The sequence below is a fragment of the Ranitomeya imitator genome, chromosome 3 (genome assembly GCF_032444005.1).
Source record: "Ranitomeya imitator isolate aRanImi1 chromosome 3, aRanImi1.pri, whole genome shotgun sequence".
Classification (NCBI taxonomy): domain Eukaryota; kingdom Metazoa; phylum Chordata; class Amphibia; order Anura; family Dendrobatidae; genus Ranitomeya; species Ranitomeya imitator.
The window spans coordinates 677,558,560-677,571,785 of NC_091284.1; the positions used below are offsets into that span (position 1 = coordinate 677,558,560).

At 43.7% G+C, this 13,226-nt stretch overlaps 1 protein-coding gene across 1 annotated transcript in view; it reads left to right on the forward strand.

The window, feature by feature from the left end:
* The window catches only part of LOC138670754 (inactive dipeptidyl peptidase 10-like), a 265,499-nt gene that overhangs the window by 155,984 nt on the left and 96,289 nt on the right, over positions 1 to 13,226 (forward strand). The window contains exons 12-13 of the mRNA XM_069758378.1: positions 6,458 to 6,576; positions 9,222 to 9,269. Coding sequence (XP_069614479.1) covers positions 6,458 to 6,576; positions 9,222 to 9,269 — 167 coding nt within the window. The remainder of the gene's footprint in view (positions 1 to 6,457; positions 6,577 to 9,221; positions 9,270 to 13,226) is intronic.

Sequence of the window (13,226 nt, forward strand, 5' to 3'; positions counted from 1 at the left end):
CTGCCTAAGCTGATGTTTCTAACAAGCTCCTCCCCTACTATACCTATCCCACCCACTCCTCCAACACCCTTTCCTATCCAGCCTGGCCCTGACTGAATTGTCTGTGTTGGATGTAGGTGTAGGGTTCTGTGCCATGCCCCTCCTTACCTGAGAGCGGAATCCCACACCTCTGGGTGAGGTGCAGTACTCTGTGGCGACTGGACCCTCAGGGATGCCACATACCCCCCCCCCCCTCCCCGTTAAACACAGCACATCCACGGGCTGGAACAGAGCAAAAACAGGGGTTATTGAAAACATGCAATACATTTTTAAAACGCATTTCAACAGTTGTTAACAAGAGAAAACTTTTCTTCCCTTTATGGGAGGTACTTTAAACTTGAACGATACAATTTAAATCACAATATGTAAAACATTGTTTTTGACCACTAAAGCTTTAGCATTTAGCATTTAGAGGTAGAAAACATACGTGCAACATTCTCCTTCTTAAGTGCAATCAAACAATTCTATATCAAGTGCAATAAAACATTTTCAATAAAACATTCTTAAAGGCATTCTCTTGTCAAGTTCCATAAAACTTTAGTGCAATATGGGGGACCCATCTTAAACCCCCATCGTAGGTCTTGGGCGTGGCTACAAGCCACGTCATACGGTTTTTGCTCTGTGGTCAGTTATTATAGGGTAGAGTGCCCTACTCGCACTCTTAAAGGGATCATGTAAAACCAATAAGGAGCACCTTAAGAAGTGCTAACTATATACAAATAAGTTCAAATCACACACTGTTCATGATCTGGCTGTCCTTTAAATGTCAATTAAGTGAGCATTACCTAACGTAACCAGGTTAACTTAACTATTGTCAGTCATACTTTCATTACTTTTCTAATCTGGTTGCTTTCACGGCAACACCTGGATGCTGCCTTCTCCCATCCTGTGATTCAGTCTTATACCCGGTAAGATGAAGGGCTAATCTGTTCCCACTATAAGGGTACCGTCACACTGAAACGACGCTGCAGCGATACGACAATGATGACGATCGCTGCAGCGTCGCTGTTTGGTCGCTGGAGAGCTGTCGCACAGACAGCTCTCCAGCGACCAACGATCCCGAAGTCCCCTGGTAACCAGGGTAAATATCGGGTTACTAAGCGCAGGGCCGCGCTTAGTAACCTGATGTTTACCATGGTTACCAGCGTAAACGTAAAAAAAACAAACATTACATACTTACATTCCGTGTCTGTCCTCCGGCACTGTGCTTTCCTCTGCACTGTCAGCGCCGGTCAGCCGTAAAGCAGAGCGGTGACGTCACCGCTCTGCTTTCCGGCTGGCCAGCGCTGACACAGGATGCAGGAGGAGAGCAGAGAAGCACAGCGCCGGGGACAGACAGCTGAAGGTAAGTATGTAGTGTGTTTTTTTTACGTTTATGCTGGTAACCAGGGTAAACATCGGGTTACTAAGCGCGGCCCTGCGCTTAGTAACCCGATGTTTACCCTGGTTACCAGTGAAGACATCGCTGAATCGGCGTCACACACGCTGATTCAGCGATGTCAGCGGGAGATCCAGCGACTAAACAAAAGTTTCAGACGATCTGCTACGACGTACGATTCTCAGCGGGGTCCCTGATCGCAGTAGCGTGTCAGACACAGCGAGATCGTAACGATATCGCTGGAACGTCACGGATCGTGCCGTCCTAGCGATCAAAGTGCCACTGTGTGACGGTACCCTAAGGGCTGAGAGCTCTGGAAACGTGTTTCCACTTCTGTCCGCATAGCCCTTGAACATACTGCATTCAGTTTTCTTGTGGTTAGAGATACTAACGCAACCCCTGCGGATAGTGGGGCTGTACTGCTTGCAGGTGGCCTGGGTTTTGTTGTCTTTGGTACTGTTGGTTTGTCAGGACTGGCAGCTATTGGTTTACACTTCCTGATGTTCAGGGCGTACCAGCCTTTTTCATCCCAATGATGGGTGTATGTCACACGATCCCCAGGGTGCAGATCTCGCTCAGGGTGGCCCTCCAGGAGGTGCGACTCTACTTCCTGCCGGGTGCAAATACTTCTGCCAACAGTCCAGGCTCTTTAAGAAAACCCCAACCCTTCTTAAGGTGAAAGGCCACTATGGTACCCTGTCTCCATGGGCCCCGGTCTGCTTGTTTGGCCTGAGCTTTGGCCCTCAGGTTGCGCTCTTCTATGGCCCTACGCCTGGCATCGTGCTTCTCATCCTCCTTCTTCCATTTTAATTCTAGGCGCTGACCATATTCCTCCCAGCTGAGGACTTCTATATGGGACCACTCTGGTTGGGCCTCCCCAGGGAACCCGATCAGTTCTGCCTCCGGATTCTCCCACTGAAACACCACTCCTTCTGCGCTCACTTCTAGTGCTGTGCCTGTGGGCTCCAGCTGAGCTTTCATGTGACTCTCTATGCCAGATGCCTGATCCCAGGAGCGGTTATAGTGACCCCAACCAGGTTGAGAGGCTGATAGTACTGGGAGTGGGCCCACTAGTGTCTCCTCAGTCTGCGGAGCGGGGTGGTCAGTTGCCATGGTAAGGTCAGTCTCTGGAGCAGGGTCGGTCACAGGGGCAGGGTTGGTCTCCATACCTGCTTTAGCTGTTGTCCCTCCGTTGAGGTTGTAGTCGGCAGCTGCAGGATGGAACGCTGCTCCCCTAGCATGATCTTCCTCCGCAGGGCGGCTTTCCACCGGTTCACTGCCGTCAATTCTGTGCCCAGGAGTTGATGGCTCAGCTCCTCCACTTGAGCTCACAGGAGCTCCGGATCCACAGATGTCGGCTGGTTTCGGGTCCTCCTCCCGTCGACCGGGAAAGTTCTCCACTGCTTCCCCACTCTCCGGGTGTCCACCGCTCACCATCTTTTGCTTCGGGTCTTCTGCAACACCCACGTGTTGCTCCTGCTCTTTGCTTCGTGGGTGGGCTTTCTTTTTCTTCTGGTTCCCGCCATAACAAATCAGGACAAAAATAAACTTGGCACTCAAATTGATGAAAGATGAGGAAATTTCATTTATTTTGCATCCAGACAAAAAAACAGAAGAAATAACTGAACGTTTTCGGTCTCACATTGGACCTTCATCAAAGTATCTTGCTACAATAAACAAACAGAAAAGAGAAATAATGAAATGAAGCAATGAATAAAATAAAATAAGAACGGTCATATGAGGCATTTTCTCATAATTGACATAATTAGAACCATATTGAGTTACATTCTGTCATAGCGGCACAAAATGTTGTTACCGCAGCAGAACACGATAAGACCTTATTTGGTCCAGACAAAGTACCTAAGAGTCAAGACTCTTGCCCTTCGCCTGCCACATAGTGTCCCAAGCCAGCAGCCACGGATTCCACTGGGTGGTGAGTGCTAAGTCCTCCCTGAATCCTATACGGCTGCCTTTTCAGCGAATGTGTGCAGATGTGACTGTGCTTCTTGCAAATGCCACAGCCTCCAGTTAGCTAGCTGAGTTCTTAGTTTCTCCACTAGTTTGAGGGCCGGTCCCTCACTGCGACTTGGCCCCCCCACCTGACGATGGTCAGCATGGAAACGAGCCTCACGGGTGGACTTCTCACTACCCGTGCCTCTAGGACCCCTTTGGTTTTTCTGTTGTTTCTCTTTCCTTCAGTTCCCTCTCTTTCTGGGAACTCCTTTCTGTCTGTTTCAGTCTTTCTGCCTGCCAGGACCTGCAGACACCCACGTCTCCTCAGCTCCACTTCTCTCTCAATCTCCATCTAAGCTGATGTCTCTAACAAGCTCCTCCCCTATTCTACCTATCCCACTCACTCCTCCAACACCCTTTTCTATCCAGTCTGTCCCTGACTGAATTGTTTGTGTTGGATGTAGGTGTAGGGTTCTGTGCCATGCACCTCCTTACCTGAGAGCGGAATCCCACACCTCTGGGTGAGGGGCACATCTCTGTCCCTCTTTGCTCACGTAGATTAATCAGAGCCTCCTTTCTTTGCTTATAGTATATGGCTGCCATATCGGTACAAAGCCTATCGCCAAATAAAAGATAGAAAGGAAAAACTGGGAAGGGGAAAACTGTTTGCAAGTATGTATAAGTAAGCACTCAGTTGAACCATGTAGAACTGGGGAACTCCTCGCAAGGATACCAGTCCTTTAGTACAGGGAATAATTTCTTAACGTAAGTACTAATGCTCTAATAGAAGTTTTAAAAAAAAACACAGCTTGACACCAAGTTGTCATGTACACACTTCTTAGGCCATAACGTGGGATGTGCCTGCAAGGGCTAATTTATCTCCTCACTCAATCCAGCAGTCAACCTCTGTTCTAGCCTATAAAGTGAGTATAAATTGCACCTCAACACAGTCTACACACCCCAGTTACTAAACACGCTGCCACCACTCATCAAACACGAGGGGTGATGAGTCCCCAAAATATGTTACTGTCAGACAATCAAAAAGACCACACATTCTGTGAGGCTATAGATTCTTTAGTGCATACGTGGATCAAACTAAAGGTACCGTCACACTTAGCGACGCTGCAGCGATACCGACAACGATCCGGATCGCTGCAGCGTCGCTGTTTGGTCGCTGGAGAGCTGTCACACAGACCGCTCTCCAACGACCAACGATCCCGAGGTCCCCGGTAACCAGGGTAAACATCGGGTAACTAAGCGCAGGGCCGCGCTTAGTAACCCGATGTTTACCCTGGTTACCATCGTAAAAAAACAAACAGTACATACTTACATTCAGCTGTCTGTCCCTTGCCGTCTGTTTGCTGCACTGACTGCTGGCCGCAAAGTGAAAGCAGAGCACAGCCACAGCGGTGAGTCACCGCTGTGTGACTCACCGCTGTGCTGTGCTTTCACTTTCACTTTGCGGCCAGCAGTCAGTGCAGGAAATAGACGGCAAGGGACAGACAGCTGAATGTAAGTATGTACTGTTTGTTTTTTTACGATGGTAACCAGGGTAAACATCGGGTTACTAAGCGCGGCCCTGCGCTTAGTTACCCGATGTTTACCCTGGTTACCAGTGAAGACATCGCTGAATCGGTGTCACACACACCGATTCAGCGATGTCTGCGGGGAGTCCAGCGACGAAATAAAGTTCTGGACTTTCTTCCCCGACCAGCGACAGCACAGCAGGGGCCTGATCGCTGCTGCCTGTCACACTGGACGATATCGCTAGCGAGGACGCTGCAACGTCACGGATCGCTAGCGATATCGTCTAGTGTGACGGTACCTTTACCGTATTAAAGATTGTACGCTTAAATATAAAAATACACAGTGCTTACAATAAAATATATAAAACGATAAAAATAAAACAACATACATATATGCAAAACAGTTATAAAATAAAAAGGGAGAAATAACAGAAATATCTAAACTCGACGGCCTAGATTGGACTATTTAAAAGATGCAGTTTGTGACTGAATGATGGGCTAATTTAAGGCCTTGCATTTCAAATATCCTGTGTCTTCTCCACTACCCTCTATTTAGTAAATGGGAAATATTCTGCATGGTTACAGACCAAATCTCTTTGAAGCTCAGAGTCCAGGAGCTGAGGTGCCATGTTTGACACCTCAAGGAAAAGCTCCTTTGTGCTTACAATACTGGTAAATCCAGTTTGCCCCTTTGTCAAGTAAATGTAACTCTACTGCTGTTATACTTTTCCCCAACTGATTACCTTTTGTATTCCCTTCACAGGGATATAGGGCTAGGTGAGGGCTTGTTTTTTGAGCCCATGCCAATCTTTTTAATGGCACAATTTGGGGGTATATATGATGTTTTGATCACCTGTTATTACATTGTTTTCTGTCTTTTTGAATTTTTTTCTCATTAGCTATAGCACTGCTTTGTATAGCTAAAATCACGGTCTTCTATGAACGCCAGCCACGTGCTGGCTTTCACAGGAGTACCGTAATGACAGACACAGAGGTTTTTAGGTATGGCTGTCATAGCAACACATCTATGCCCCATTATCAAATCCTGAAGAGCGCTGTTGATCGGATAGAATGATGTGCTTCCCTGCCCCTCCACAGATTGAGAGCGCCATTTAACATATTAACAGCCGCAGTCAGATGGACTCCGATCCACCCTCGACTGTTAAAGGCAGATAATGGCTGAATATTTCAGCCATTATCTTATGGGAAAGATGTGTGCCCGGTTTGCAAGCTCGCATCAAAGGCAGGTAGATGACTTATGAATGTCTTAGTACGTCATAAGTCGTTTAGGGGTTAATGCCGAATAAAAGTAAAAGAATGAATGTTAAACAGCAAGCATTGGAGCCGAGATTGTTGTTTGATAAAATGTGCTTTATCTCTGTTTGTCATTAAAAGTCATCATATCTACAAGACTATTACTGGGAGCAATGATTCTTTTTTTTGCAACTGGATAACTCCGTTCCAATATTTTTCTTATCAACCTGACAACTAAAGCATTAAAGTACATAGTAAACCAAAGTATAGTGCACATACAGAAAACTAACACTCTCTTTCCTTGCAGTGTGGAAACTTTAGGTTCTCTTAACCGCACATGTGTGACTTGTGACCTTATTCCAGGCTGTCATTTTGTGGATGTGGAATTTAGTCCTGGAGGCAGCTTCTTCACCCTCTTCTGTAAAGGTGACTTATTCTAATTAACTAGTAGATATGAATGACCTTGGTCTGGTGGCCAGTTGAGTATTCTGTAGATGACAATTTTTGACCTCCTCTTTCTTTAATCAGCTGTTCTAGCATGCTGCCATCATTATGACATGACCCACACATAACATTGTTCTAGGCTGGCTAACTAAAAGAGGAGCCGCAAATGCCGACAGATAAGGGGTGGTTTGCAGGGCTCCAGCCCAGTGGCTCAGAACACTGACCAGAGTCCTGTGAATTCATCTATAATGACTGCTAGCACTAATCCACTGAATTTATAGGAATAATAAATTACTTGCCCATTATTAAGCCCCCCATAACATAAGTGCTTTTTTCTTATTAATCTATTTGTAATCTTGCCTGAAGAAGGAGCCACTGTGCTCTGAAAGCTTGCAAACATATTTTTTGGTTAGCCAATAAAGGTGTCACTCCTGGAATACTTTTGTCATCATTGGGCAGAAAAGTATTCACACCATGATTTGAAAGTTCAGGAACTAATTTATTCCCTCTTGTGAAGTGTCAGGATGTATTATTTGCTTGTTTCAAACATCGTTTTAGTTCTAAGATATTAGGGAAGGATAAGGAAATCTGATCAAAGACATTTGTTTTGCATAATTGATAGATGTTGTGACCAGCCATTGTTTCATACTGGTGAATTTTTCTCTGGTGGACAAGATCAATTTTTGAATAATCTGATTAGGTTTTGTTGAATCTACCTATCATGAAAAAAAAAACACTGGATGAGATTTTTGACAGGAGTTGGGTAACTTAGATAAATAAAGTGTAGAGGGACACATGGAGCTCTAGTTAAGGCTGCCGTCACGCTAGCAGTATTTGGTCAGTGTTTTACATCAGTATTTGTAAGCCAAAACCAGGAGTGGAACAATTAGAGGAAAAGTATAATAGAAACATATGCACCACTTCTGTATTTATCACCCACTCCTGGTTTTGGCTTGCAAATACTGATGTAAAATACTGACCAAATACTGCTAGTGTGACCGTAGCCTAAGTGGGTGGAAGAACGTAGAAGTGGGGCACATGTTTCTATTAGGCTATGTGCACACGTTGCAGAATTGCCACGGAAATTTCTGTGGCAATTCTGCAACTCCCTGCCGCAGGAAATACGCATGCAGAATTGGCATGCATATTCCCGCTAAACACTAGCATTTTGCAAGCGTTTTTAGCTTGCAGAATGCTAGCGTTTTCCGAGCGATCTGTAGCATCGCTTGGAAAACTGACAGGTTGGTCACACTTGTCAAGCATAGTGTTTGACAAGTGTGACCAACTTTTTACTATTGATGCTGCCTATGCAGCATCAATAGTAAAAAGATATAATGTTAAAAATAATTTAAAAAAATAAAAAATCGTCATATTCTCACCTTTCGGCGGCCCGCTCAACCTTCCCGCTGTTCACGATGCTCCCGGCAGCTTCCGTTCCCAGTAATGCCTCACGGCAATGACCCCAGATGATGTAGCGGTCGCGAGACCGCTACGTCATCACAGGTCATTGTCGCAAGGCATTACTGGGAACGGGAGCATCTTGAGGAGCGGGAAGACTGCGGGGGCCTCCGGAAGGTGATAATATCACGATTTTTTATTTTAATTCTTTTTTAACAGGTATATTGTTCCCAGGACCTGGAGTAGAGTCTCCTCTCCTCCACTCTGGGTACCAACCGCACATGATCCACTTACTTCCCGCATGGTGGGCATAGCCCCATGCAGGAAGTAAGCAGATCAATGTATTCCTATGTGTGCGGAATCCTCGCAATTCCGCACAAAGAATGAACATGCTGCGTTTTTTTTCCGGAATGTGATTCCCCCGCAGGTAAAAACACAGCATGTGCACAAAAAAATGCGAAATGCATTAAAAATGATGGGATGCTTATGTAAGCTTTTTTTAGCGTTTATTCAGTGGAAAACGGCAGAAAAACGCTAAAAAAAAGCTAAAAAAAAGCTAAAAATCCCGAAGGTGTGCACATAGCCTTATGCTTTTTCTCTGATTGTTCCTCTCTTGATTTTGGCTTACAAATACTGATCTAAAATACTGACCAAATACTGAACGTGTGAACGTGACCTCTAGGGGTCAGTGCTCCTTTTTTATTCAGTACAGAAAATGAAGATAAAACAGAAATCAGACAGATTATATTATATAATCAATGGGGCCCAGATGTTTAGTCTGCATTACTGTAGTGATGAGCGAGTGTACTCGTTGCTCGGGTGGTCTCCGAGTATTTATGACTGCTTGGAGATTTAGTTTTCCTCGCAGCAGCTGGATGATTTGCGACTGTTAGACAGTTTGATTACATGTGGGAATTCCCTAGCAACCAGGCAACCCCCACATGTACTCAGGCTAGGTAGTAGCTGTAAATCATTCAGCTGAGGTGAAGAAAACTAAATCTCCGAACACTAACAAATACTCAGAGATCACCCGAGCGTGGTCGGGAAAACACGAGCAATGAGTACACTCGCTCATCACTAGTCTGCATCTGTTTTGTTATGGATCAGTTTTCCACCAGTTCAGTTTCTCTTACTCCTAGAATGGAGTAGAGAAACGGAACTCAAAAATGCAGGTGTGAATAAAGTCTTATACAGCTAAAAAATAATTCTTCATTATTTTTTCCCCAAAGGCCCAGGAGTTCCTCATGTTTCTGTGCATCAAACCCAGAACCCGAAAGGTATGTGCCATAATTTGACCATGACAAACTAGTCTACATCAACAGATAAACATCCATCGTCATGAAGTTCACTGTAATGAGCATCCTAGAACACAAAGACACTGGCTTCCATACATCCCTTCAGTATTTCCAAAAAAGAGAAAACTGAGAGGAGACTTAATAGCTGTCTACAAATATCTCAAGGGCTGTCACACTGTAGAGTGATCATCATTATTCTCAATGGGAGGAAACTGAATGGGAGAAGATAGAGATCAGATATTAGAAAAAGACTTTTTGATACAGAGTGATTGAGTGGAACCATCTGCCACGAGAGGTGGTGAGTTCTTCTTCAATGGACGTCTTCAAACAGAGGTTGGACAGACATCTGTCTGAGATTATTTTGTGAATCCTGCATTATAAAAATAGTAACTTGAAATTGAATGACAGCATGTGTCTTTGTACCTTTGTGGTTCAAATGAAGAAAGGAGAGTAATTCAATTCAATAAAAATGGCATAAAAGAAAAATATAATTTCTTGGATGTTCTGCTAAATTCTATCCTGGTTTAGTCAATAGTGAAGGACGGCTTTGTCCGTGACTGAGAGCAAAACAAGCCGAAACATTGGCAGGACAAGCCAATTGTCCCAACGCTTACCAAGCAGGGTGAGGCTGCAGTCACGCTATTAGTATTTGGTCAGTATTTTACATCAGTATTTGGAAGCCAAAACCAAGTGAGGAACAATCAGAGGAAAAGTCTAATAGAAACATATGCACCACTTCTGGATTCATCACCCACTCCTGGTTTTGACTTACAAATACTGATGAGAAATACTGACCAAATACTGATAGTGTGACTGCAGCCTAATACTGTATATCTATGTAGTGTCCCGGTCTGTATTGTGTCCTGAAACGAATGCAAGATTTTTAAAGTTTGTTTGAAGTATTTTTTTTCCGTTGTGTTTTTTTGTTATTGCGATAGTCCATTATGTAATGTTGATTGATCATTTCTGATATACCCGTCCACACAAAACGCTTTATAGGACATATTGTAAAGATATTGTATGATTTTTTGTAACATGCTTCTCCATTAAGTTTTTCTGTTGGAAAAAAATGTTAAAAAAAATTAAGATTATTTAGTACTGTGAATGTTAACTCATTTTTAATAGAAACTATTCTACAAATATTTACTAGAACAGTTTTTTTTTTTATAAATGATTCCTTCAAAAGTAACCAAAAGCTAAACGTGACATAGGCCTCATCCAGACGTCCATGTTTCATGTACAAGTTCCATCTGTGTATTTCACGGATAGAACACATACCTATTGATACTAAATGATGCTATTAAAATGTACGGGGTTTTTTTGAGGATGGGTTCTCTGCAAAAATGGAAAATGAAGACATGTTCATTTTTGATCCTAGTCATTGATCAAACTCGCCCATTCAAGTCTATGAGCACTATTCAGCAAAAGCTTTTACTCCAGAATTATGTAAAAAGCTTTTTAAAAGTTCCAAAGTTTTGACAAAAGAGTGCAATGTAGGGGGTTGTTGACTACCCTTATTCAGGCCACAAGTGGTTTAATGGTCTGGCACCTTGAAAATATGCGACGAAACAGAATCTGTTGTAAAAAGATAAAAACATCTTTACTGGAATTCTTTAAATAGAACTGTAACAATTGATTGCAGGCACAGCACTTTCGGTAGAATTCTTTTTTTATCATACTACTTCCCAAGCTTTCTAGCTCTGGCCTTCAACTTTAAATTATCTTTATATCCACCACTACAGGTATACCTTTGTCTTCCCTCTTGTTTAGAATTGAAATGCCTAATTTTCCAGGACCAGCTAACTCGGTACCCTTTGTAGCTCACATATAGCTGCCTGGGGCCTACCTCAGTTCTGTTACGCTACGGCTGGGCTCACTGCAGGTGAAAAGTTACCTTCTTATTACCAGTTCAGTGTCCGAACTCTGGCCAAATAGAACTCAGTTGTTGGTAGAATTTGCTATCTTCAATTCGTCTGAGCTAAACACACTCTCCAACATGTGGCCTTTTCCTTATCAGCACTACTTCTTAAGGTACCGTTACACTAAACGACTTACCAACGATCACGTTGTTAAAAAGTTTTTTAAAAAAAAACAGTACATATTCACATTCCGATGTCTGTCACGTCCCCCGCCGTCAGCTTCCCTGCACTGACTGTGTCAGCGCCGGCCGTAAAGCAGAGCACAGCGGTGACGTCACCGCTGTGCTCTGCTTTACGGCCGGCGCTGACAGTCAGTGCAGGGAAGCTGACGGCGGGGGACGTGACAGACATCGGAATGTGAGTATGTACTGTTTTGTTTTTTTTAACTTTTACAATGGTAACGAGGGTAAATATCGGGTTACTAAGCGCAGCCCTGCGCTTAGTAACCTGATATTTACCCTGGTTACAAGTGAACACATCGCTGGATCAGCGTCACACACGCCGATCCAGCGATGACAGCGGGTGATCAGCGACCAAAAAAAGGTCCTGATCATTCCCCAGCGACCAACGATCTCCCAGCAAGGGCCTGATCGTTGGTCACTGTCACACATAACAAGATCGTTAGCGGGATCTTTGCTACGTTACAAAAAGCGTGACGTTGCAACGATATCGTTAACGAAATCGTTATGTGTGAAAGTACCTTTACTCCATTAGAAGCTGCTATCCAACTCTGCCTCTCCACAACTAACTAACAAACAGGAGCTAAGTTCCTACATGCCCAATTTACTTCTCCCACTATGGGCCAGCCTCTAACACTTAACACGGGCACAGGCTTCCTAAATGCTGAAACACAGATTATGTAAATCCACATATAAAAACCGGTATATGCATTAAACAAGCACTCCTACCAAAGGGTTCATCCTCTTAATATATTGCAATCCTATTATATAGAACTGTGTACTTACAATTGCTCGTATTGCCTTTCTACCCAGCTAATTTATTCTCTTTCCTCTGCTCTATGTAGAAACAGGAAATCTCTTGTACCTGCATAACTCATTCCCTTCTTCAATTCCTGACCTAGCTGCTCCACTTCTCCCCTGCCATAGACTTTTGCAGTGACTCTTAACTTGTGCAGAGAAAACTGACCTCCTTTTTTTACATAGCGATTAGAGAAGTATTCAGCTCGACAGTTATTAATCACGTGATGTCATTGACCTAATGGAAAAGAGAAAATTAGATGGGTAGAAAGGTAAAATGAGCAATTGTAAGTACACAGTGCAATATAATAGAATGACTGCAATATATTAAGAGGAAAAAAAAACTTTGATGGGAGAGCTTCTTTAAAATCAATACAAATGATTTTTAGAAGGGATGCTAACAGTATTTCCAGTCCATTACAGCCACATTCCCATGTGCACAGAACATCATTGTTCTCAGCTACACATGTCCTATTTACACAAGCTTAAAAATCATTTCACATTGTGAATATGCATTTTGCTTGTTTGTTGGGTGATTGGCAGCCTGTATAGACAAGCTGATAATCATGAGTAATGCTCGTCTCCCAATGATAGACCAATATAAATGCACTTTAGGACTTATGAATTTGTTGCGCTCGGGTTGGGAGACTTGTTCCAGTCCAGGCATTGCGGTTTGTGCCCCGACCATATTGCATGGACAGCTGATTGAGCCCCCACGTTTATGTAATTTTACCATTTGCTAGACTTACCTCTTTGATGACCATTTCAAGCGTTTTTTTTTTTTAAACACACCAGGCTTTTGTGGTGCTTTTCCAAGATTTTTTGTTTATATGTACTGATGGGCGAGTACTAAAATGCTCGGGTGCTGGTTGCTCGGGTCGAGCAAATTGGAATACTCGGGTACTCGGCCAGAACAACGAGCCCAATGTAAGTCTATGGGAGACCCGAGTATTTTTACCGTGATCCCGCCCGGGGGTCCTTTTAATGTCTAAAAACGTCTGAAAATGATGGAAACACTGCTCAAATGACACAGGAACCTCATG